The 27,188-nt window shown below is 46.3% G+C and overlaps 1 protein-coding gene across 1 annotated transcript; it reads right to left on the reverse strand.

Moving 5' to 3' along the window:
- Nucleotides 1-275: 275 nt before the first annotated feature.
- Nucleotides 276-26,786, reverse strand: LOC119463353 (exocyst complex component 1-like). The gene is made up of 7 exons (XM_037724163.2): nucleotides 26,301-26,786; nucleotides 24,836-25,019; nucleotides 22,525-22,722; nucleotides 18,360-18,539; nucleotides 16,115-17,068; nucleotides 7,096-7,311; nucleotides 276-2,773 (listed from the first exon to the last, which is right to left on the reverse strand). Exons 1-7 carry the CDS (start codon nucleotides 26,594-26,596, stop codon nucleotides 2,264-2,266), a joined length of 2,538 nt encoding a protein of 845 aa, XP_037580091.1. The 5' UTR covers nucleotides 26,597-26,786; the 3' UTR covers nucleotides 276-2,263.
- Nucleotides 26,787-27,188: the final 402 nt, after the last annotated feature.

Consider the following 27,188-nt stretch of genomic DNA (forward strand, 5'->3'; position numbering starts at 1 on the left):
TTTGAAGCCGAGTTGGTAGCGCGTCGCTCGCGTCTCGGCAAGACGCGCTTATCAAATGCGAAATCTACGCAGTTCCCTGCAGTATCTCAGAGCCTGAAATCTGAGCGGAGCGAAGCATAAGCGGCGCTCTGCTAAAACTGTCTATTAAGAACCCCCTGTACATCTCAGAGAAAGCAGGATGACTTGCCCATTGTGTGCTGTTATTACACCTGTTATCTTTCATTCAACCAGCGCCACAACAAATGGATCAGCAGCAGACAATGACCGAGCCCCTCTTCTGCTAACTGCTTCTAGATGGTTGGTGCAACCCATTACTTTCATTGCATTTCTCAAAGTTTGCGAGTGACAGGTTTTGCCCAAAAAAGAAGGTCAGGTTATCGTCCACTGTCAATTCAAGGGTCATCAACTGTCCTCAGCAGCAAGTTAAACCAGCACCTCAAACGACTTGTACCGAGTCATAATCTCATTCCGCAATAAAGGCTTCAACTAGCCATAGGTTGCTGTTTTTCATCCTATAGGTGCTTGTAAACTTTGGGATACTTGGATTACCGAATGATGCAGCAAATAGCTGTCTTTGCCACATCTGCCATCAATACCGCTTGGTTTCTGTCTGCACACTGGTAACTCTCCCCCTTTACATGCCCTCAAGTTTCATGAGGCCCTGCATTAGATTTTTTTTTAATGTGCATTTGAGCTCTTGCAGCACTACGCCACACTGCAGTAGTAAACCAGCAACAAGGTCAAAGTTGTGGAATACTTGCAGCTGTTCCCTGTCAATGACGCCTAGCTGGTGAAAATCGCAAAGGCCCCCCCCCCCTATTTTCCATCCCCCTGATGTACATATGCATTACCTTATGGAGCTCCTAGTCACTGAATGCGAGCTGGTAGCTTCAAAACCAACAAGGTAGCTGAATAGCTTTCATCTCTGAATGACCAAAACATCATCTAGAAAAGAGAACACTCCCATTGCAAACCAGGCCTTAGAAGAAATGCGATTGCACGAGGTATTGTCCCAGGACAGTTGAGGTTTATGGGGCCTTCGCATCCCATAAACCTCAAATCTTATCCCACAAGACATCATGGCTCAAAGAGCACAGGTAAACAGTTAAACTATGACTTAGAAAAAATATGACCGTAGGAGGCATTGTCTACATCTCCTGTCGAGATTCATGGGATCTTGGAATCTCATCATGACATCATGGTTCAAAACACGCAGGCTCGCTGTCATCTAGGAAGTGCTAGGAGCCTGCATTACCATGCTATTACCAGCTTTGCACTTGAGCTTTCAACATGGTGGCTGCATTGCAGCTTCACATTTCATATGGCCACACAAACTTCAAAATGGCAGAGGTATTATATATAATGTTTCATGTCTAAATCTTTGCCATATCATTGCCTTGCCTCTGGACAGTTAAGCAAAAACAGAACAGTCACACTGCGTTTGTTGAAGACTGAACAACTATGTGTGAGCTGCTTCCAGTTCATTTGCATACTAATGAGCTGGTAACCTCCAAAGTTCGTAGCAAAGTTCTTGTGACCCATGATTAGACTTTGGTACTACAGTCTCTTAAAATATTTTGCCTGAGCCGTACTCTCAATCAATCTGCTTCGAGGTAATGATCTCTGATGATATTTCGCATGACTTAGCCCCAGATACATCAGCGTCTTCTCACACAGTGACAAGCATGCTCTTGCTAGTAGTTGCTAACATGTACAGTGCCAAGTCACATGAACTCTCATAAATGTGCCCATGACCCCGAAAGTTATCGACTGGGAGTACCGCTCCAGACGCCAGCCACAACAGTGTGTCATGTAAGCCTCTAGCAATACTCTGTCCTGTGCAACCTGGCTCTTAGAGCATCAAGGCAATGCTATTCCACTAAGAAAGCATTGCAGGTAACACAGCAAACTAAGCTTCCAATGGCTACATCTCACCCTGCAATATACATAAATATGGCTTATTTCTCGTTTATTTGAAGCATCAAAAACTCGTTTCTTATTGTCACAGCAGCGCAGTTCAACCTATCTTGCGGTGCCACTGAAACATCATTCAATATCACAATTAGATGCAAACAATACGTACAATTAAATTTCAGCTTTCAATCGGCACCTTTGGTACGAGGCAATAACAATTAGCTTAATGGCCGCACATGCACTCTTTCATGCTTCCTCCGCAGGAGTGTTCTAAATGAGCAGGTCTCCTCGGCGGAAGCAGTTGAAGTCCATTTAAAGTGCACAATATCGTGTCACATTGAAAAGGCCATTAGTGGGAGCGAGCAATGTCCGAAAAGAAAGCGAGGATGTCGTCTATCGTGAACTCGAGGGTGATCATGGACCCCGGGTAGCAGCGTTGCACCAACGCCTCGAGCGACTTGTACTGGCGGATGAATTCGTCCTGCATCGAGTGCCACACCACTTGCAGCAGGCTGCTACTCTCGTCCGAGAGGTGCTTCTCGACCTTGCGGTACAGGGCCTCCAGTCCGCGCTTCACCTCTTTTCCCGGGTACTCTTTGATCACTTTGCGCAGCTCCTGCTTGCTGAACGCCAGCTGGTATCCCACCTCCTCCTCCTTGACGCCCTGCGCCACTTTGCTCTGGACGCCCTCGAAGAACAGGTTCAGTTTCTCTAGGGGCCGGCCGAAGTAGTGCGTCACGTAGGCCTGCAGCGCCTCACTGTAGCGCTGCTTCGCCTCGCGACGCTCAGCCTCGAGGCAGCTGATCTTGAGTTGGTAGAGCAACGTGTACAGCTGGTGGAAGTTCTCGAGTCGAACGACCTGCAGAGATCGTACATAACACACTGCTCCTTGGGCGACTGCTTTGAGACGCACTTAAAAAGCACATTGAGTGACTGCTTTGTGCGACTGCAAATCATTTAATTTAGATCACTTGCAGCTTAACAATTCACTTCAGGACACATTTGTAATTGCACTAAAAACAATGTACCAGATTCTCCGGTCTAAAACTCGCACCTTTGTATAAGTCGCAGCCCCTCAAAATGGCAGTTTTTCCGAAAGAACCCATATACAGTGTAGACCGCTTATAACGTAAGTCGCCGGAGTCACGAATATCTGCACTATAAGCTGTACTGCACTATAACCAAAACAACGATTTTCAAGCCCTGCACGTATGCAAAATGTGTAGACCAAGAATGTAGACACACTTGTACTATCGCGCACACATCGCGATTACGTTTTCGCCAGTGAGAAACATAATCGCAATGTAGCCGGTGCTCTTCAAGCTCGACAGCTTTGCACCGAGTCAAAACGAAACTGTTAGCCACAACCGCTGCGAAAAAAACCGTGTCCGCTATCGATGCGATTATGAACGGCGACAATGCGGTGCTGAAGGCACACGCCTGACGCACGCTCCGAGTCTGGACGAATTAACTACCATTCTCGATCTGCAACACCTGCAGTCAAAACCGCGGTCGCTATCTATGCGATCATTGATGGCGACTACACAGTTTTTTTAGGCATGCGGCCGACGCGCATATCGAGTAAAAACTAAACTACTGTTCGCCGCAACCGCTGTGGAGAAAACCGCGGCCGTTATCGACACGATCGTGGATGACGACTACGCAGTTACGAAAGCCCGCGGCCAACGCGGTGTTATGCGCAGCGGTAAACGCAAGAATACAGGCTTTAAAGACACAAATAGGCTCGAAGCGTTCCGGCGTTGCTGTCATTCACGTACATTTTCAACTGATGGCTGTGGCAATGCGGACTCCGCTGCTTCATTTCGGTTGGACGCTAGCGCCGTTCTTGCTCTTTTGCGTCGCACATTTGAGGCGCTCCTCGAGCTCTGAAAGTAGTCCGAATTAACCGATGTGCGGCCAAATAAGTCCGAATTAACGAGAGTTTGATTGCATTGAATAATTCACACGCCAGCCGAGAGCACGCACCTTCTTGAGAAGCGTGCTCGCTGTCGCCCTTGTCGGCGAGATTTTCCCGCGGAAGCCGCATTTAACCGGTATTTCGTCTCACGTGGCTGCACTGTAAGCGGTATGTGTATACATGGAGTGCTATGAGAAAATTAACAGGAGTCTGAAAAGACCGTACTATATCCGGTCCTGCACTATAAACGGTTACGTTATAAGTGGTCTATACTGTATAAGTCGCACCAGTGTATAGACCGGTGCAACTTATACGTGGTTCATTCGGTAAGCAATTTCAAAAAATTTGTGACGGTTCACTCCGTGAACATGGGTCACGCACTGGTGTATGGGTGCCATTACTATATAATTGTGGTAGCAATGATCTGTACACTCCAGGCGCATTTCTGCCGTCGTGGTCGCCGCGATGTTCTGTATAGTACAAGGGTGATAACATTGTCCCCGCGCGCCATACGCTGCATGTGCGAGTAAAAGCGTGCGACGATGAGCCAAATCATGCACAAGTGAGGTAAAGCGGGAAGACAGAGTGGGAGGGAGGGGATGTGGCGTGTACTCTGGTAGCAACGGCATAGTTTGCACAACGGCGCGCGCCGTATCTTGAAAGTGGTCTGCAGATACAACGACTCTGGAGTCGGTCGACTCAGTCTGCCTGCCGCCACTTGCAATGCTGCTCCATCCTTCTCACACGGCGCTCGGCAACTCAATCACGAGAAGAACCCATTACCTCCATAGCACGCGCACAACCCATAGCCACTGCCAGAGGAGGTCCCAGCGTGTTTCGCGTGACCACAGCATCCAATCCAATTTTGACAGCATTTTTCCGGAAACAAACAGACCTATATAAGTCGCACCGACAAAAAATTCTGAAAAAAAAAAAAAAACTACTTATACGCCACAAAATACAGTAGTTCTCTTTCTCTTGAGGAAGCCTCTACGTCAGATTACCTGAGCTATGGAATAAAGAAAACCTTAGGTAGAATGTGACGCTCCCGCAGGTGGGCTTCTCCACACACCTAAGGTGTAAAGTGGTGCAGTGCAGTTTAGTGTGGACAGCGGAGATTTATTTAGTGATGTCTGGGTTTGATTTAGTGATGAGGTAAGGCATCCCACAGCAATACGAGGGCTATGAAAAACGCTGTAGTGGAGGTCTCCAGAATAACTTTGAGTATTAAAGTGGAAAGGTGGGCGAGTTGGTAAGCATTCATAATGGTAACAGTGCGAAAAAACAATGGACGGGGTGAAAGAACAGCACAGCACTTGTCCTGCGTTCATTCACCCCATCCATCATTTTTTCCCACTGTTATCATTATGAATAACTTTGAGTAATTGGGACTTCTTATGAGCCAAAAGCTCGTGGTGCAGAAGCATTTTTGCTTCCATCCAAATCCAAATGCAGCTGCAGCAGTAGCTCTGAATTGAAACTGCAAAGTCATGCTGAGTAGCAGAAAGTTACAGCCACAAAGTCATTGCGGAACATTTCAAATGAACTTTTTGGTTTCAGACACAAAGAAATGCCACCTATTGTGGAGAAAAAAGAATTAGTTCCATAAAGTCTGTGTAATAAAAACAAAATGAAGTGACAATACCCTGAGTACTACATTTGCATGATTAAAAAATTTCTGAAAGCTTTATGCAAGATATTGGCTCACTTTTAAAAACTTCATGCTATTGTTGCAAATTATTTGTAAGGCACATTAGCAGCCTACAAACAACCCAGCAAAACGCAAATGCCAAAATGACAACGAAATACACGATGCTTTGACAAATTAAGGAAAGCTTAAAAAGTTGAATGACTTGGATATGAGTCGACGTGCAACAACTCAGTTGTCGGCCTTGACAAAGTGCTTGCAATGCAGGATCAAAACAGTCAGTTGGTAGGTTGACATGGTTGAAATAAAACATCTCAATGGGAACAAAGTACAGTGCCAGTGTTCTCTGATCCCATCGTTCTTCATACCTTCAGACTGTTGGATTTCAACAATGTTGCAATGCAGCTTATAATGTGCTGATTTAGACAGAACTGGAAAACCACCAAAGGTGTGCTAGCATAGACGTCAAAACAGCAGCCAGCTCCGCAAGGAAAAAAAAAGGTTGTGCAGGTGGCAAGCCTACCAAAATATGATTACAATGTGTTAAAACGTGAACCAAATTGAAATACGACAAGGACGCTCCTTCCTGTCCTTGTCGTATTTCACTTTGGTGTGCATCTAAGCACATCGTAATAACTATCAACCAACTTGCCCAGCAACAAGTAGTGACACAAAATATGATTGCAATGAAACAAGTTATGAGGTTCTTGAGGTCTTTTCAGAGTGCTTACTCTTAAGCAGTCAACTTTCTGAGGCCACTTTACACATCAAAATGACAAAATTGCCTCACTGCCAGTATAACTTTCACACATTCACGCATTTCCCGATGTTCTAATTGACATTAAAATAAAAAAAATGGAGCTGGGCAGGCCATGTGATGCGTAGGGTAGATAACATATGGACTATCAGAGTTACAGAATTGGTGCCAAGAGAAGGGAAGCGCAGTCGAGGATGGCAGAAAACTAGGTCGGTGATGAAATTAGTAAAATTTGCAGGTACAAATTGGAATCAGCAAGCGCAAGACAGGAGTAACTGGAAATCGCAGGGAGAGGCCTTCGTCCTACAGTGGACATAAAAATAGGATGATGATGATGACATTCATGCAGCAGTGCACAAAGCTGGGCTAGTTGGCATTGCATGGCTTCTGAAATGCCAGGTGGCACAGCAAGACGAACCTATTAGGGAGACAACACAGTACTTGTGTTGTTTCCATGCTAGCCCTCATCTTGCTGCACTATCTTGTACTTCAGAAAACATTCAAGCACCACGGGTCGTATCTGACTGCTCCAGTCTGCACTGCTTCCCTTATAGCTGCCAGCTTTCCTGAGGACTGCTTAGGATGCGGTGATAGGCGAGCAATGAGCAAAAAACTAGCTTATAAAGCGCCACTTTTTGAGCCCAACAACAAAATAAGATGTCGGCATGCACTATATGCAAGGAGACAGTTCTTGGAGAGAGTTTAGCCATTTCAAACACTTTTCAGCAGATGATGGGAGACGATTTTTATCTTATCGATCACAATCAACAGCTTTCAAGGAAGTACCCAAGCATGCCTGAAATTTAAAGCAGAGTTTTGGAGGTGGTGTGATTGAAAGTCTCTGGTACGGATCCTCACCTCAGGGGGTGTTCTTTGGTGCTCGAGGGCGACGCGGCCGATGGCGTCAAACATGGCACGAACCAGGCGTGTGTACCACTTGTCGAGGTCAGCGCGACGCTCGGACTGGCGGAAGATGGCCTCTGCTTGCTTGGCAAATTCTTCAAAGTGGTTGAGGAAAGGCAGCAGGCCACACTTGGAGCGCTTTGGTGCCTTGGCCTCTTCTACTGCCCGAACCTAGACAACAAGGAAACAAAGCAACAAGGCTACATTCGTAGACTGCTGCTGCTGCTATCATAATCTGATCATACCATCACTTTGCTGGTTATCTACTCCAAAACTGCGAGGCCTCTGCAGTCGAAGTTCGGTTAACCAGCCCGATTTGTCACAAAGAAGTAGAATAGCCTGCACGCATGTTTCATTCAGATCTACTTCCCAAGCGCTGCTTTAAAAGGTTGACCTACCTTAGGAGCTCCTGCCTAAATCCATACATGGGAATGATGAAATTGTTTTTCTCGGCTTCCACAGCAACAAATTTGATGAGGTTTTGTTGTTCTTAAAAGAAAAAGTTCAGATATAGTGATTGTAGCAAGCAGATTTTTTATTTAGGCTGTCACTTTTAAACAAAAATGATTAAAAACTGCAAAATTGAAAACAATGAAGTACCGAGCTTTCAGCTCTGTAACTTACTAATAAATAACAATATCACAATTTTGCAAACTGCACCTACATATTAACTTTTTGTTGGACAATGATACATATCGGCCCCTTTTTCAGGTCAACTTCACTGCTCCACAGTGGTGAAATGTATCAAATACAATTGAAATTTTCAGTGGGGCTATGCTTTTTAACTTTTTTAGAACATTTCTTATTCATGCATTTTCATATCAATCAACAAGGCTGTAAAACAATTGTGGAGATAGTTTTCTTCCTCTTCCTTTCCCACTCTGTTATTTCATCCACCTTTCTTCAAGCCACCACAGCAACAAATGGAGACTCATTTGATCAAATTTGATTTCCTGTACTGGAATAATGACATATAAAAGCCCAAGCCCATTTCCTCACACATTTGTTCATGGAAAATAACTGGAGGCAAGTTTTCCCAATAAATCTGTGCCATTATGATTTTGTTGAGGCTAGGCATATGAATTTGCCATACCCACACCTACAGAAGCAGATTATCCAATACGGGATATTCGAAATGTCAAGAGGCATCTAACGATTTGTCACAAAGCACCATCCATCAGCTTAATGATGTACGGCAGGGGTTCTCAAGCATGTTCGTTCCAGGGAACCCTGATAAGCTCCATGATCCGCCAAGGAACCCCCCCCCCAGTTAACCGAATTAAAATGTCCTAATTAACCAAATGTCGAATTATCGAGGGTATCAAGAAAACAATAAACACATGCTTAACTACATCAACACGCTTTTATTTACTCAATGAATCAGCAAATTCTGTTTATATTTATTTAGCACAAGACCAGTGCAGAAGCTGAAATTCTCGGCATCTCATGACTGATTTGCGCTAGCAGTGGCGAAGGCCTCGCGCGCGTACATCCCGATTATTTTTTCGCCAGTCAGCTGCTCGCCAACAAATTGTCCGCCCATCGCGATGTAGCCGGGGCTCTTAATCTTCGACAGCTTTAAACTACTGCTTGCCGCAACCGCTGCACACGAAACCACGGCCGCCGCGATCATGGACGGCGACCTTGCGGTTCAGAAGGCAGGCGGCCGACGCACGCACCAAGTCAAAACGAAACTACCGTTCGCTGCAAGAAGTGCCGATGAAACCGCGGTCGCTGTCGACGCTAACATGGTTGGTGACTACGCATTTGTGAAGGCACGCAGCCGACACGCGCACCGAGTGAAAACGAAACTACTGTTTGCCTCAACTGCTGTGGACGAAACTGCGGTGGTTATCGATGCGATCATGGATGGCAACTAGGTACGCACTTATGAAGGCACGCGGCATGCCGCCAATGCGGTGTTACGCGCGGCGATAAACACAAGAATAAAGTCTTAAGGGCGCAATTAGGCACGAAGCGCTCCGGCGTTCCTGTCAATCACGTGCCGCGCACGCTTGCCACTGAGGACCATGGCGATGCGGACTGCGCCGGTTCGTTTCGGTTGGACGCTAGCGCCGTTCTTGCTCTACTGCGGCGCGTATTTGCGATGCTCCGCGCATTTTCTTTTCCTCATTTTTTTTTATTCCTCCAACGTATACGTCAGTGCGCACGCAATCGGCACCTACACTATCCACAAACGGCAGAAATGCGCATATTGGTAAATTACGGCCTCCGAGATTTAAGTGCGAAAGCTTAGGCGTAATGCCCGTTTTCGGAGGTTGGGTGGCTCCAAGCGGCTTGCGAATTTATTACTCAGTTCGCGCGTTGCCGTTACGCGCTGTGAGTGCTTTTGGACACTGGGGCGTGAGTAATGGAGGTTCTGTAGGTCGAGCGCACCTCATTTTCGCCGTTTTAGCCACTTGGTTAGCGCGGGACCACGGAAAATTTATCAGTGGCTCGCGGAACCCCGAGCAGGGGCCGGCGGAACCCCAGGGGTCCGCGGAACCCACTTTGAGAACCCATGACGTACGGCATAGCAAAATGAAACTGCTCGCTCAACAGCATAGCTACATCCATAGCTGCTGCTTTCCCCTTTGTTCTGTAGTGTCCTCCCACTGCTGTTCGCTGTTGTAAGTGAAGCAACTGATCCACGGCAACTACATAAGACTTTTTTTTTCCTTCTTTTTTCAATAGTGGGCGCAACAAAATGAGCAGTGGTCTACACTGACAATATTGCGGACCAGGTGCTGATGCTAGCACGTAACAGTATAGCATTTAATTTAGATCTCATTTCCTCGTGTCTTAACAGCGACTATCACAATGCACAAATGTATAGCCTTTGAGGCTTTCGAAAAGGTGTGTGTTTTCGAGAATTCTTGTGATACTGGGAAACCCTGATTAAGAATGCTAGTAGAAATTCAAGGTATAACAGTGCTACTTCCTGAACAAGGACAAAAAAAAATGTCACAGTTTCGCCCTAAGGGCGAAGCAATGAATGCGATAGCAACACAGCAATGTCATACGAAGTAAGGTGAGCGGCTTTGGTAGCAATATGAATTGTAGTAAACATGAGCTGATTAAGTAAGCAGGTGTGCTGCGGCGTAAGTAGACCGACATGAAGAGAGACTCGATGACCACGAGAAGGCGCGTGTGAAACGGTGGTGTTGATGAGAAGCGCTTCCCGTGGGCAGCGCGTGCGAAGGGACACACCTGTAGCGCTGCACTGCCGATCCGGGCAGCATTGCGTGTGTAGCGTGCGTTGGAAAATGTGGCCCGACTATTACGAACTGAATGAACAAGCGTGGTGTGAGCGCGCACAAACACGAAGAGATCACACTGAATGACAGCAGACAACGACTGTCAAAACGCTGGCAGCAAGCATACGCCGCAGCGGGCGAAGAAAGGTACGTGCGGTCTATCGCTTCAATGGAAACTGAGCGGCGAATGCACTTAAAGGTCAGAGCCGTGTGGAGATAAGAGACGGTGCGAGCGAGCGACGAGCGCGGTTGTTGGCAGAGAAGTGCGCCCCCCCCCCCCCCTTGCTCCCTCCGGCGCTGGCTTCCTGCTTCCTTGCTTGCGCGTGGGAGATTGAGTGCGTTCGCTCTCCGTGATAGCACGCGTCTCCGCACGCTTCCTCTCGGGCATACGGCGCGCGGCGAAGATTTTATCTATAGGGAACCTCACGGCGACGACGACGCCGACGGCAGAAATCCGGTTCAAGTGTCCATATAATTGCTATCGCAATAAAACAAGACAAGGACACAGGTAAGCAAAAGCTTCCTCTAAGGCGCCACCTTTGGTTTTTTTTATTGCGATAGCAATTATATGGACACTCCAAAGCAGAATTCTGCCGTCGGCGTCGCCGTCGCTGTTGCCGTGAGGTTCCGTATGACGTCAGTGGAGATGAAATCGTCGCCGCGCGCCGAACGCTGTATGTGCGAGTGAAAGGGCGCGAGGGACGCGCGCTTTCACGGGGAGTGAACGCACGGCAAAGAAAAAACGCGCGTTCTGCGCCGTGCTCCCTTAAGGGCTGCAGAAGTCTCTTTCCTCCTTTACAATCACCATATATGTAGAACAAACGCGCCTTCTTCCGACGCGCGAAAGGCCGTGGAGGGGAGGGGGGGAGGGAAGGGAGGCGACGTTTAGCTGCGGCATCAAGTGCCTATTTATATCAGAGGCTCCGGCAACAGTCACCAACGCCGTACGCATTTTGTGCGAAAGCGGGCAAAACGCTGACGGCGTCGACAACAGTTCTGCGTGTTGCCGGTGCTGCTGCATGTCCAAGGGTATACACCTGATAAAGCTACTATCATTACTCCGTATAGCTATCTACAAATTTGCTATCGCAATTGATGCTTCGCCTTTCAGGTGAAACTGCGACAACTTTTTTTGTTTTTTCATGCTTGTCTTCTTGCATAGGTTCTAGATTCAAGGTTGAAGTTTGAAATTACAAATTGCCACAGTGAGATGTACAACTACTTCATCCTCAATCAGCTCAAGACTAGGCCTTGAAAGTATCAAGCACTTTACCAGTGCCAAAAATGGCCAATATGACAAAGCACTCTGATATCTGCAACATCACACTGATGTATGTTTACGCACGTCCGGTCTCATGCGACGACACGCGAGAAACTGTGAACCCAACGGTGGAAGCGTGAGAAGCGCCGCCAACTTTTCTCGTGGCACCGCTCCTCTGTCAGGAAAGGGAAAACATTCCTTCGCATTCAGAAACTTCAGACTGGTTTTCGGGCTCTCTCATAGCCTCCTTTTTTTTTCCCTCACATTCGCTGCCCTCTCATCATTCATTTTCCTTCCCCATCTAAATGTCGCTCAACCGCCGCCCGCTTTGGCCCCTTCGTTGCCATCTCATTCACGCCATCTCTCGGAAGCACCTGCTCCCTTGCCGGACACTTTCGCATTTACAGCTAACAGCGTTTTTGGTGTTGTGCCAAGCTCGTTATTTCGTACAGTGTCAAGAGCACTGTTGACCACATACCTCAATGCCTTCATTGCCAAGTCTCGCAAAAGTGAAACTATCTCTGAAAGTGATCACATGAGAATACCGCCCTAGTGCGTAAGGAAAGCACGAAAGCATGTGCAAAAATCAAGCCAACCAGAAGGAATGCAGATCATATCAGATACACGTGTCCACGATTGCAGTTTGGAGCTTTGGTTATGCACGAGCACACAAGACTTCTCATGAATCTGTCGTTGGGTTTCAAGTTTCGGGTGGGTAGTGGTCTTATACCGACACTGCTGGCTGCCACCACGGACAAGGACGACGCCACAGATGCTGCCATGCACGTGCCTACGTTCACACGTGTGCTGCATAGCATCGGCAACATTCAGAGATTTGCCTGTACAAGCAACGACACCATAGGTGGCCTTCTTGTGAACACTGCTGCGCTTGAAAGAAAGCTCTCGCTGCACGGCTCAAAGAAAAACTATAAGAATACGACCAATGTTTTTTAAGCCTGTAAATAAAAAAAAGAATATCTTAGTATGCTGGCAGGACCAAATCGCAGTACACGGCATGCTAAATCTCTCCAATAATGCGTGATTTGCACCTGCAATGCAGTATCTTATTTGCATTTACTTTTTGGCATTTTCGATTTCCGAGTGTTGCGGAGTACAGTATAGACCACTTATAAAGTAACCGCTTATAGTGCCAGGACCGGATATAGTACAGTCTTTTCAGACTCCCGTTAATTTTCCCATAGCACTCCATGTATATGCATACTGCTTACAGTGCAGCCGCGTGAGACAAAAATACCGGTTATAATGCGGCTTCCACGGGAAAATCTCGCCGACAAGGGCGGTAGCGAGCACGCTTCTCAACGAGGTGCGCCCACCGATGGGAGAGGAGATCAGCGAGGGCAATGCAGAAGAGGAGCATGAGACGTGGAGCATGAGTCCAAGGGCGATAAAATCGTCGCCGCGCCGTATGTGCGAGTGAAAGCGTGCGGGGGACGCGCGCCTTCACGGAGAGCAAATGCACAGCAGAGAGCAAACGTGACTTCCATCGCGCGAAAGGTCATGGGGGTATGGGAGAAAGGGAGGGGGGGCGACGCTGTGCTGCAGCACCAACTGCGTATCTTGCAACCGGGCGCAAGGGAAACTGACAATGCAATCTCCCACGCAAAAGGAGCAAAACGGGAAGGCAGCGCGGGAGGGAGGGAGAGGGGGGGGGGGGGGGGGGCTTCTACTCTGCCAACAAATGCGTGCGCGCCTGTGCCAGCTGTCAGTGTCGACGCGCGCACCGTATCTTGAAAGCGATCTCGACACGGCTCTGACCTTTGTATGCACTGTGCTTACGCCGCTCAGTTTCCGTTGAAGCGATAGACCGTACGAACCTTCGCTCGCTGCGGCGGCTGCGTTTCATCGAATCTATTCATGTTTGCTTGTGCGCATTGACACCACTCTTGTTAATTCGGTTAGTAAGCGAATGTGTCAAGTTTATGCTGCCGATAAAACTACTATACTACTCCTTATAGCTTTCTACTAATTTTCTATCGTAATTGATGCTTCGCCTTTCGGGCGAAACTGAGACATTTTTTTTATTTATTACTTTGTCTGCTTCATGCGAAGATCATGGGTACTTGGACATTAACCTTTCAACGTTCGTAAATTTAAACGGATGCAAAACTAACAGTCGCACGCTTCGATTCTCTGACACGCTCGGCTGCTTGGTCTACATGTTTTGCATATGTGCAGTGCTTGAAGATCGTTGTTTTGGTTATAGCGCGGTATCGCTTATAGTGCAGATATTCACGACTCCGGCGACTTACATTTTAAGCGGTCTACACTGTATTAGCCTATAGCTTAAAGGGGTACTGAACCATCCCTCGGGCTTAGTGAAAAAGCACAGTCTGCGGATAGCATACACTGCTGAGAACATCTCAGCAAAATTTGCAGTCGTGTGGGAAATGTGGAGCTCACAAGTTGAGCGTGAAGTCACCCTTTTCTCAAACTCTCTCTCTTAAACAGAAGATAGCTGACCTCAATCAAGAAGGGTGCTTGGATCAGTGCGCATCTTCCTACTGTTGCTGTGTATATTTATTGGCACAGTTTAATAAACAGGCTGAAGTAAGCCGAAATCTGTGTTTTGAACTTCAATTGAAATTACGTAATTCCAAAGTACGACTATTGCACTTCCACTATTGTACTATCGCCGAATATTTTCTGGTAAAGCTCTGCCGTGCCCACCCACGTATAAATGAAACTTTGGCGACTCTACTCGTTGGGTCTTGCTAATTTCATTAGTTTTGAACACTGAACTAGCCTCGAACCTTGCGAAACTTAAGGTCAAGGTATGCCTGCCAGCGCATGCTCACTCCTGGCTGCTCCTGTCTAGACACCTTGACAGACTTTACTTCGTATTGAGCTATCGTGCAAAATGTGAAATTTGGATGTGGCTGCTATCCATCGGTCAACCTGGTGCTGGACAGAGCTGGTACGCACCAAATAGCATGGTCAGACTGGATCACATGAGTGCGAGCGAGCAATCCAGCCTTATCGTGCACAAAGTTGGCCATATAGGGTCCACAGTCGTGGCAAGGTTCCGTGACGAGCGCACTCACTGAGCTCGCTGCGGCTTGCTGAGGACAACAGCCTGCTCGGATTGGTATCTGTGGGTGACGTGACTCAAGGCTCAAGCGCCCACACATGACGAACAGGTCGTCTGCTTCCCGACTTGCAAACCTCCGAGGTGTGCCTCAATCATGGTCGAAGCTCATTATATTAGGAAGCCTTTCAACGGGAGTCCACAGTGTGGCATCCGTCGCTTAGCCCGATGTGTATGCTGCCAACATACTCGGACGAGCAAACACTAAAATGAAGTTTGCACGACCCTCGGAAATTGTGTGGTTGTCTTAGAGATAAGTACGAAAGAAAATGTGTTAATCATGCTGCTTGGTGCGAGAATAGCTACGCATAACTATCTAGTACACTGTAGCACTGCAAGGGAATAAGACACCGTGAACTCAACCTTAAGCCGAGGGATAGCCTCCAAATTTGTCACGTCGCAGGCACAAAAATTGGAAGTAGTGGCGTCTATGTGAACATCCAAAATCAAATTTGAACTGCGTGCCACGGTGGCATTTAGTAGCCAGAGCGTTGCGGGCACCACTTCGCTCCACCGTAGCCTTCGCAGTGCAAGGCACTGAAGAAGGACCGGGAGCACCGCGAAAGGGATCAAAGGCGATCTTTGATTGCCAATAACACTGCTTGTGGTGAACGCATTGAAGTACTTTTTGCTGCGAAGCATTTCTGAAATAGTGCAATATAACCTCAAATGCACATCTTGACTTCAATAGAAAGTGCTTCAGGACCCCTCTAAATTGAAGCACCTCGCAACTTTTTTGCACAACACCGTGTATTACAGACATAATTTTTGTTGGACTGCACATTCTCGTACGGTCCCGTGAAAGTCATATAATCAGAGTGCCGCTTTACTTATAACCCTTTCTGCGTATGGCACCGACCAGCGTGCAGAACCAGACATGCGTGCAACTGTGCAACCAGCCATTTTCTATGCAAACGCTTCACTTTATAAAATAGAGTCCCTCGCTTCTGCCACAGCATTCCCGTACCATTCGCTCCGTGAAGATATTGTAAAATCTGTAACTTCTCACTGATAGCTACGATAATGCACTTGGAGGGCAAAATTCCAAAATAAGGGTACAGCATTTATTTTTTCTGCAAACAAACAATTTCTCTTCAAGAAATGCAAATGCAGCCTTGAAGGAGCAATCCACAACATTATACTAATTCAGCGGTACAGCAGCTTGGGTGAACTGAAAATTGTTGGCCAGTTATTAAACTATTATGGAATGACGAAAAAAGAATGCGCCTTTCACGTTTACTGCCTGTCCATCTGCAAAAGCATGCTATAAGCTATGGCTGATTCAGTGTCTGCTTGTTAGTATGCTTCTTTCCAAGTCAGCAAAACACCACACATGCTGATGATACCTACCTTGTCAGCCATGTATCTGTCGAAGTTACGCTTGGCTTGCACTACCACGGTGCCGAAGGCCATACTGAGGAAAGAACCGGTGTCCTGCGCCGACATGACATGCTGGTTGAGCCGCACCAGCAGGTGCATCGAGTAGACCCCATCCAACTTGTCATACGTTTCAAGAAAGTTCTGCAGCTTGGCCTCCAGCGTTGGGAAGAGGGCCGACATCATGCGGCGGAGCTCCTCGTTGATCTGGCGTTCCTTGCGGTGAACCGAAGCCAGGGCCTCGTCCGAGGCGGCGCGCACGGGCGTCGAGTACCCGACGCCTGCCGCGGCTGGCTGGCTGCTCACGGAGCCAGGAAGCCGAGCCGAGCCAAGCCCAAAGAAGGCCGCACAAAACTGCTGCTCAGCCAGGCAAACCGGCTCCAGCATGCTGAGCAGACGCTCCAGAACTGCATCGAAGCGATTCTCCATCGGTTCCGTCGTCTCTGCCTGCTGGATGCTCGATAACCGTCGGTCCAGCGTGCCCGTCATGGGTTTTGAGGTGAGCCTGTCCTTGGCCTGCTCAAAGAAGATGTGGAGCTCCCGCTCATAGAGCTTGCTCATCGTGTTGATGTAGTTCTTCTGGAGCTGCGCGAATCGCGTGGGGTCCGGCGCCCGCGAGAGCCACAGCATCAGCTCGCTGTAGGGCCGCAGCTCATTGTGGCAGCCTGTGTGCTTGACGAGTGTCACCTCACCACACTGACTCGTCTCTGAGGCCAATCTCAGGAACAGCTTGTTGAGGTGGTGTGACAGCGTGGTGCTGAACTTGTCTCGCAGCTTATCAAGGAGCTTCGTCTGCTCCTGGACGGCCGCCATCTTGGACAGGCCTGGGCGGGTCTGTGCGCTGCACGCCTCCTCGAGGGCCCGGGCTGCTGCAGTGCAGGCCCGAATGCCATCCTGGCTGGACAAGTCTCCATTAAGAAGGGCTACCTGCAATGATGCCAAGCAATGTGCTGATCTAGGGATGCCGTATCTTGCTCGTTCAGAGCAGAAACGACATCAGAAATGATGCAGCGAGATTAGCAGCACGAATGCTCTCAGACCTCCTACCAGCAGTCGTCATGCAGCGCTGCAAAGTAAAAAAGTTTCAACTTTCTCAGCAACAAAATAGTCACAAATGGTGCCACTGAGCCATTGCTGGGAAAATTTACTCATTTATGCAGCTTGCTGTATAACGGGATACTGGAAGATCAGCAAAACTGTTTGAGGTCAGCACACATACGAACCTGCAGGAATAGTAAGCTAGACTAAGGCATAGCTGAAACTTTCTAGATGCAACCTATAAGACCTATAATAATATAAGACCATATAACCTGTATAAGAGACAAGTGAGGACTGTTCCAAATTATTCTCTTGCAGGAGAGGCATGGTTGGTTCAGAAATGCAGCAGTTCCTGAGCGAAAGTACAGGGCAAATAACTTCTGCTGAATAATTTCCACGTATTTGATAACAACTTTTCGCTTTAAGGCATCCCATATAAAAGATGTCTTTATCTCTATTAAGGAAAACCAATTTATTCTTTTGCCAGTCCCACCATATTTGCTTCCCTTTAACACAATATGCCGTGCCACAGCATCCCATTCGTCTTTTTCGATGAACACAACACTCGCGTGCATTTAGTAACGTACTGCTCCCTTCTTTTATTACAGTCATTGTCATGGCATACCAGATAATTGAAAGGAGGCATTTCTCTTTTCTAGCTCCTCAGGTAGGCAGACATCCAGTTGAAAATAGCATTACATGCATGTATCAAATGTAATCAAACCTTGATGTAACCAACGCAGATACAAGAAGTTATCGGACACAACTAAGGTACCTTTAAGTCAACTGCGATTTCGCTACAACAAAGTTCAATGGTTAATCTAAACAACCCTCTCTTTCTTACCAAATAGACTTCATGCAACCTTTAAAACCAAATAGCTTTCCTTCGCTCTTCCGACTGTTGTCGTGGTTGGTGAGTGGTCAGACTCGACAAGCAAAACGTTTGGTCATTCGTTCGTTAATTTGGGCTATTTTCTCACATTAGAGTCAATGGTTTCTGCACAATTTTCGTTTTTTCACTTTGCATAGAAAAAAGAAAATATTCAACATTCAATTTAATATTCCAAGCTCGTTTATTATTCTTTTTAAATGCTTATTTGTATTCAGTTTCATTCTGAAATTTCACTATTCTAACACCCCTAATACACTGTCAATAGCCACGACAGGCCACTGCTCTGACCTGGTGCGCATGCGGCAGGTCGAGCTGATTGACCAGCGTCTCAAGCTCGTGCAGGAGGCGGCCGTTGTTCTCGTTCTGCACGTGCAACAGGGCATCCTTCTCCTCCATTCGCAGCACGCTGTCGCGAACGGTGCGCAGCAGATGCTCATACGCATCCAGACGGCGCTCAAGGCGGCACACCTGTCAATAAAGACGTGCGCGTGCAAAGCACGCAATGCAAATCCAATGTACCGTATCTATTCGAATAGAAGATCAGGTTTTTTCCAGGCTCCTTAGCCTCAAATTCACCCCCCGCCTTATACGCAAATTTTGCCTTTAAAGGCGGCTTCACAGCAGCCCACGCTACGATGACGTGAAGCCACACTATAAAACTAAATTCACGCTATCGTGAAGCCACACCTAAAGGCGAAATTCGTATATAACCTACACCACGTGTGTTGAAGCTCCCTTACCTCCTATTTAATGGTCGCTATTTTGTGTTCTGGCTGTGTTAATAATTCCGTATTTCGGGCAGTGCCTGCCAAGTCTGAATAATCCTTCAGCTACTTTATATTGACTTATATAAGTGTGCATGCTAGTTTTTTTTTTTTTTTTCTCGAGTACCCCAACTGCTCCCTCGTCTTATAATTGCGACCGCGTTATAATTGAGTAAATACAGTAATTGCTGCTATGGACACGGTGTAGGTCCTCAAGCGCCAGGGCTGAACCCTCTATGGCTGTGGAGGCTGAGCAGCACATGCGCTCGGTATTGTCTGCAAGCGGCGCGCAAGCCTCTATGAATGTGACAGCCATATATTTTGACTCCTAAGCTCTGCACCGCCATACAAGCATTGTGCGTACTGCCTCAGCCATTGTTCACTTGTCGCATTTGCAGTTGATTCAGCATCCACATTCTTCCCGTCAGCAAACTTGCACACCTGTCTATTCTCTTAAAGGGTCCCTGAAGGTACCTAAGAATACCACTTAGATGTAGAGACCCCTTTAAATGGACACTACTGAGAAACACTAAATCAGTTGAGAATTATAAATTATTGCTTCAAAACTGCATTTTCAATAATTTTGCTGTCAAAGATTGATTATTAAAAAAGAACATAATGATCAAAGTGCCACATTTCCTAATTTCGAGCCAAAACCACAGCGACATCACGTAGTGGACTTCAAAGCATCTTTTCGCCATTTTGGGCCGTTGCAGCTCCATAAAATTTCTGAAGACTTGGTAAGCACAGTCGTTGCCTCGTATTTATTACAATGAAGTTAGTTCATCTCTGACTAATAAATGTTTAACTAGGCAAGCGCAGTTTAACAAACAAATGCCACCAGAACCCACAATATCAGAGCAAGCTGGTGCGGGAATTGCAAGGCAGCAGTGCCACCTGTATTTTGTATTTGTGCCTTTTCTGCCTTACTAAGCCACTTGTCACGGTAAGAGTGGCTTTCTTGGCATTGTAGAAAGGCAGAGTAGAGTAGCGCAGAGTATTTTATTTCACCATGACAGTACACTTTCATACTATAGAACCTCGTTCGCACGTTCTGGGAAAAAGATGCGAGAAAAATGTACTAACCAAGAAAACGTGCGATCCGAAGTAACTAAAAAAACTGGACAGACTCAACTGTGGTTGACATCTACGTAATACGAAGTGTTGCACAAATTGCTACGCACGTGGCACGCGACGCCGACGCACATCGAGCTGGTGGGGCTTTGAATGCCCAAGACACGTAGGTACATTTTGTTATTTTCCTAATGAGCAGTGTTTAAAAACAGCGATGGGAAATCAAAACGAAATCAAGCTGGTAGGCGACGCCGGATGCCGCCAAAGAGAAACGTGTCACTCGCATCGCGCCGCCTGCAGCAGGAAATGGCGGCGAGTTTGGATTATCACCTACTACCACCAGCACTACGCACAATGCTTCACACGCTGTAAAACAGATACGTGACGATGCTTATCACAATAGGTTTGGCGGCGATGGCTGTGAATGCAGCATGTGACGACCCAGGAGGAGATTTGCTGGTACCGGAATAAGAAACTGAGTGCGCGCCAGCATTCTTGTGCGAGACGAACGGACGGACAGACAAGTATTGCGGGGAAGCTGATGCAGCAGGTGACTACTGCTCTCAATCGCGTGTGTTTTGCGCCTTTTCTTGTTTACATGGGATCTAGCAGTCAGAAAACGATACGATCGCAGTCTGCAGCAGGGAACGGCGGCGCGGTTGGGTTATCGCTAGGGATGTGCAAATATTCAAAAAGTTCAAATATTATCGAATATTATTTATTTATTGTTCATTATGATACTACAAATCGCCCGAAGACATTGCTTAGGGGGGGATGTTACAGAGGGGGGGAAAACGCGAATAATGATTGCAAGGTGAACACACCAAGAAAAATAGCAAGAGCAAAGAAACCAAAAGCAACCATACCCAGAACGTAGTTTCTTCAAGTTAGGATAAGCGCTACGTGCTATCACAAATATACTATCTTAGCTCATAGACAAAATCTTTGTCGTTTGTCGACACCACTGCCTGAGGCAGTCTGTTCCATTCTTTAATGCTGCGGGGCAAGAAAGACGACGGAAATACTTTTGTACGGCAAGAAATTTCGCATATTTTTTTGTTGTGGTCACGTCTTTGTGATACGCAGATTGGTGGTTTTAGGAAAATGCGGTGATTGATGGCGGAATTATTTCGATCAATTTGACTTAATAGTGAACACCTAGATACGGTACAACGAATATCCAAGCAAGTCCCAATTAAGCATGTTTTTCAGGGTGGTGATGTTAGTGTTTTTTAGTATTTTTAATATTTGTATTCAATTCAAAAAATGGATATTCGAAAATGTTCAAATATTCGTTTAAATATGAATATTCGAATCAAATCGAATATACTGCTGGCTGTGCAGGATCAAACACGGTTCTTAGCATTTGTTTCTATCTAATCTAAGAATATTGGGGCGATTTTGTGCTAAATTTTGTGATTTCATGCTGCTGGTAAAATTTCACCTGTAGAGCACTTAGCCACTAAACGTCTAAACTTTGTGGGAAAGCCAGCCTCTCAGTAGCAACGGGCACGAGTTTGGAACAGCGGAGGGCACACCTTTCTTTTTTTTTACCGCCATCCCCAATTCAGAGCTTATTGCTTGACAGCAAGTGCAATTAGTGATGACTAGCACAGGGTCAGGGCCTCCGAGTTTACGGGGTCCAGGTTGGCGAGGACAGCTAGCGGAAATTATTCCATTTTCCAAGTTAACATGAGCCAAATGCACAATGTTTTAGCATAACGGCTTACTGGTCTAGTTTTTTAACATTGACAATTTAATTGCAATGTTCTAACATATCAAATTAACCCAACTCAATAATAAATGTATGTGCATATCATTATTCAATATTTGATTCGATATTCGAAGCTAAGTATTCGTATTCGATTCGTATTCGAAAATTTTTATATTTTCACACCCCTAGTCATGGCCTATTAAAAGCTTGCAGTGTGCTTCCAATGACACCACACGTTGTCAAACAGATAGGCTAAGATGCTTATCCCAATAGTGTTGGCGGCAAAAACTGTAAATTCAGCGTGCGACGATCCCGGAGATTTGCTCGTACCGAAATAAGAAAGTGAGTGTGCGCCGGCGTTTTCACGTGAGAGTATTGCAGTGAAGCTGCTGCAGTGGCCGGTTATATACTGTTCTCAGTCGCGCGTGCCTCCCGCATTTTTTTTACACAGGATCTCAGAGCCGGGAAATGTATCATACGATCGCAGTTTGGCGATGTACTCAACGTTGATGCCGAAAAATCTAGTTTTCTGGGAACGTATGAACCGGTAAAAAATAAGCACAACTCTATTGGGTCATTTTTTGTGTTCTCAATCATGAACCTTCGCGCTGGCAAATTGTATCAACGAGCTTCTACTGTACTTTATCAATGAGGTTCTGGAGCCACTAAGTTACCACAGCGGGTAACATTTTGTAGAAAAGTAATTTTTTTTTTCGGTACTTCATTTTTTAAGAAAAATTACAAATGCAGCTCTCATAAGGTGACTTACAAATGCAGCTGAATCATTTTTTTTTCTTTGTCTTTAGTGTCCCTCTAAGCCACATGTGCAGAAAGAGCTCACTAAGGTGCAAGTGTGACTCCTTTGAATCCATAGCCATAGTAGGCAGTAGCAGTAACCCACCTCATCTAGTGCCACCTGCGTCATCTCCATGAGCTTCTGGACCCGCCGTTCAGACTCCATGATGGTGTACACGTTGGAGGCGTCTAGCGCAGCCAGTTCGCGGGCAAGTTGCTCGGTAAACTCCTCAGCATTGTGAATGGCAAACTCATACTTGGCCATCAGGCACTCCAGGTCAGCCTCTTCGCGTGCTGTCAGTGCCTGATAATAGTGGAGGCATCCAAAACCTTTCAAACATCTCACATTGAACTGGACAGGAAGGCATTTAATTCAATCCTTCAATCCAAACAAAGCATGTTCATGTGAACATGCTAGCAGAGACAATGTGGGCAAAAAAGATTGATGTGTTTTAGTGCATGACAAACACTGACACGGTAGAACTATAGACAGGTTAAAATTTTACTTCCACATTACAAGAAAATATATCGAAGCCAGTTAAAAAACAAACCAAATAAAAGCAATTTAATATAAAAGCAAGAAAGGCAGTCATGTAGTATAATCAAATACAATGAAAAAAAAAAGGCAACAGAACAAAAATTCATGATAGAAGCAATGTTAGTGGGCAGGTGGCTCCAGTCTCATTACGAGTGCTTAATGAAACAATGCAAAAAAGGCTGCCACTATCTTGAAAACTTTGTCAGCTTATATTCTGCGCATAATGCCATACATGGCCTCTGCATCTGGTTATTAGTGGGACGGTAGCCAAGGTAAAAAAATAATAGTATGTCGAAACCATGTCCTGGCTGGGGTTGAGCGATTTTTATGGTTGACAGGGTAGATGCACATCAAAAATTGCTCCTCAGTATCTGTGTCATAGCAGAAACCGCTGATAACTTCTATGGAAGTTTAGTTTGTGGCTCCCACATCTATCCACTGACATCCAAATTCCAAAAATCTGAACAAATAGCGGAACAAACCACACTACCGTTTTCATACATGTTCTCAGGATGACAAGAGAGATCCCTTATAACATTATAATTAGAGTTAAAGGAATGCTAAAAGTAATTGCTATAGAGACTGACGACTAATCTTCATTATACTTATGGCACAATGGAAAGCTTACTGTTCGTAATTGCAAAGCCTGCAGCAGTTACACTAAAAACAGCATGGAACATGTTCCTATCAGTCATCACAATAACTTTTATGTAGTCCCACATTGAAAACACTAAACATTGATAAGTGGTCACAATAGCAGCAACCAACCCCAGCCACAAGAAATTCATCCTTTATTTATAAAGGCAACCCTTACCTGCCCCGCACTTCCGGACTGTTAAGCTACTTCCTTGATAATATATATATATATATATATATGTTATTGCTATTTCCTGTCACATTGTCTTTAACATTTCCAGCCCATTTCAAGTAAAAAAAAATTGAATTCCACCAGTAGTTGGTTTCTGGCAGTGCTGATACACTTTCAAAGCATTACGAGTTCACAGCATTTTGTATCCTAAGAGTGTGACCACAGAACACTGGGCGACTCACTAAAGCATGAAGGCCGTGCTGCTTGTTAATGTGAACTTTCTTTGCTTCATAAGCAGCATAGAAAAGAGTGCGTATAAACACGCAACTATGCACTGCCGTTGAGAAATCGCAATTTTTTAGGTGACGACGGCACTGACACCACAGTTAGCACTCTGCCAGCCAAGCTGAATGATGTTTCTTGACTCTGTGATGGATGCCTTTATGGAATGTTTTTTTCTTTGGGGGGGCGGGAACTAGTCAAGCTGTCTGTTTCAGCTTTTTTTCCCTTACCTCCCCCATCATGTTGATGGAAAAAAAATAAAGGTTATTATTATTATTATTTAACTCGGGCCACCTGCCGTGGCTTCCTACAGCTACAGTGCATGAGCCAAAATTTGAAGTGCACAGTCTCGGCAATGAATCGCAGCGGTTGCCTTCAACTCTTCTTTATGTCTGTGTTGCTTGGAGTCTAATTCCTGAAGAATGGAAGCTTGGGACAGTTGGTTAGACATTATGAATAGTAAAGAAATGCGGAAGACGTGGCATTGCATGCAAGACGCACACAATGCCTGTATGTGTCTTGCATCCTCCTTTTGTCCATGTCTTTGGTGCTGTTATACCATTCCTAATCATTTCTGCAATCACTTGCTCAACCAACTTGCCCAAGCTACCATTATGGTGGCACAAGTGAATGCGCTATTTCCTTCTCATTTTCTCACTCACAAAAGCCTCATTCCCAACGATCGACATAATGCAGCACTAATTTATCACTGTTGCGTCACTTAAGACTTCCTTTTAGTAGTATCAATTTCAGGAAGGACCAGAAGCTTGGTCTTGCAAGTGCACTTACTTGATAGTCATCTACCTCGTCTGCAACCACCTTCTCCAAAAGCAGCGCCCGGCCATCGTCTTCCAGCAGCGTCTTGGGCACATTCTCGAAACGGGGACGTTGCTGCTGCGGCGCATAGTGAACGCACAAGCGGTATAGGCAGCGCAGAAAGTCATTGCGCTCCTGTATGTTCCTGGCTTGCCACCTGAAAAAAAAATGAATGGGATGTTACTAGGCTCCTCAAACCCGACACATATCCTGCACTGGGCAACACTGCCTTGCACCAACCAGTCAATTTGTCGAAGCAATGTCGCAGTTTTCCACATAGCACAACGCTCATCCTTACATCAGTCACTTTCAGCCACATTATGTATTTCAGAAATCCCACTGTTCAGCTATAAGCGAAGTGTACGGCCTGGTAGCTGCAGGTGATCTGGTTGATTGACTCGAGATCTTACGCTCTGTGGCACTTGCCAGTGTTCCTATTACCGGATGCTGTGCCTCGAGTCTCAGGGGCGACAGGATGTGAGAGCGCAGTGCTGCCACCAAGGCAATCATGACTGAGAGAAAGTGACGTGGCTTGCAGCAGCAGTACCTGAGCAGGACATAACTTCACTTTCACAGGACGCGACATTTAAGCAATGCATCACAGCAGCAACTGGCTTCATTGATGTCGCATTCCGCCAACCATTTTGTCTACGTGCTCTACTAATATACAATGTCAAATGAATGCTGATGAAAAGAGTCATCGTGCACAACATTCATTTCATTGCATCCGCTCTTCGTATAGTTAAGACATGTTATACAAGCTCTGACACGGTCGCACGTCGTAGCCAGCTGGAATGGGAGTTTAATTTAGCCAAACAAAAAGAAAAGTTGAGCGCAGGTTTACAGTGATGAGGACTGAATGGCTCGGCTTTGTCTAGGAAAACGATGTCGCAGTGAATTGACACGCTCAGTCGAGCTGAACCTCAAATTTTTATCCTCCAACAAGATACGAAGCATTACTTCGTAGCAAACATTTAGGTCCCACAGCAGCAGAGATACCTTCAGAGCAGCGGCAGCGTTGATCAAACTGCTTCAGTTGCATTATTCCCGAAAGAATCTATTACAGAAATAGAAAGCTTCGGATCGCGTCGGATCCTATCGAAAACATCCTAACATGCAAAGTATTGTTTGCTTTTTGTTTGTTTTTTTCATTGGATTGATCTCTTGTGCCTACTTATGCCACAGTGTTTTGTAACACGAAAAAACGCAGCAGCGTCACCTAGGTTATATAACCATACGCTATCGATTGCAGTTTGGGAGCTTACCGTGAAGCAAACAGCCAATAGTGCGAAAGTGACATATGCACACGCCGCTGGATACATCTGGCTAAACGAAAGTAACGTACTACGTGCAATAGCTTCACTCAAGCGCCATGCCATTCGAAGACAATTCAACGACGTGCCGCTTGACGAGGCGACAGGGAATGCTCTATACCAACCTGTAAACTTTATCGAAGTGCAAATCAAACTCGGCGCTGTCGGCTTTCCGGCCGTCGACGAGGCGTAGGTCGCGCAAGGACCAGCTGTGTTTCTTCTTGTAGAGATCCTTGTCGGTGCTCTTCACTTGGCATAAACTGACGCGCACGGGCTTGTCCGTGCTGACCACGGCGCACAGAAGGCTCATCTTCTTGCGCTTCGTCGCCTCGACGACGTTGACGACGTCGACGAGACGCTCGTCGTTCGGCCGAAACAGCTCGCACTGCAGCGAGTGTCGGGTGGCCGCCATCGCTGCCATTTCCGCCGCACCGAGCCGGTCTTTGCCGCCGTCGTTCTTGGTCGCCGGCGTGCGATCACCGGCCCCGAAAGTATTGTCGCTTCGTTGCCGGAATCAACGGAGTCGAGGAGGCGGTGTTTCGAAATTCTGACCGCATTCGGTGGGCGAGACTCGCCGACAGGCCCTCAGGACGTGAGAATAGTACGATATCAATTGTGACGTCTGTGCTGTGCGGTACCTCAGAATATTATACGCGCAATTACGACGTCTAGATTTGTACGTTCGCTAATTTCGCTTTCCTTTACCAGCGGTAAATTTGAAATTTAATTTGATGCGTGGAGAGCAAATATTGTGAAGATTTCGGAACCAGTACTCCTAAGAAATGTTTTCTTTGTTTTTTTTTTTGTTTTTTTTTGTTTTGTTTTTTTACAACTGAGTAGGAAGCCCTTACAGAAAAAATATTGCAGAATCTAACTAGATTCTAGCACACTCTAATTCTAACAAAGGATATGGCGATATGGACACTGGCGCAGCCTGCAGATTGGGAACACGCCTGCGCCATCTGTTATGAAGCGCCAGAAACCGTATGTTTCATCCTCGACCGGCGTGACAC

The sequence above is a fragment of the Dermacentor silvarum genome, chromosome 9 (genome assembly GCF_013339745.2).
Source record: "Dermacentor silvarum isolate Dsil-2018 chromosome 9, BIME_Dsil_1.4, whole genome shotgun sequence".
Classification (NCBI taxonomy): domain Eukaryota; kingdom Metazoa; phylum Arthropoda; class Arachnida; order Ixodida; family Ixodidae; genus Dermacentor; species Dermacentor silvarum.

Coding starts and splice junctions, on each gene's coding strand:
- LOC119463353 (XM_037724163.2), bottom strand. CDS start 26,596: ATGGCAGCGATGGCGGCCACCCGACACTCGCTGCAGTGCGAGCTGTTT. Junction 18,540..22,524: donor CGCAGGTGGCACTAGATGAG/GTGGGTTACTGC, acceptor CTTTATTGACAG/GTGTGCCGCCTTGAGCGCCG. Junction 17,069..18,359: donor ACCTGCCGCATGCGCACCAG/GTCAGAGCAGTG, acceptor GCATCATTGCAG/GTAGCCCTTCTTAATGGAGA.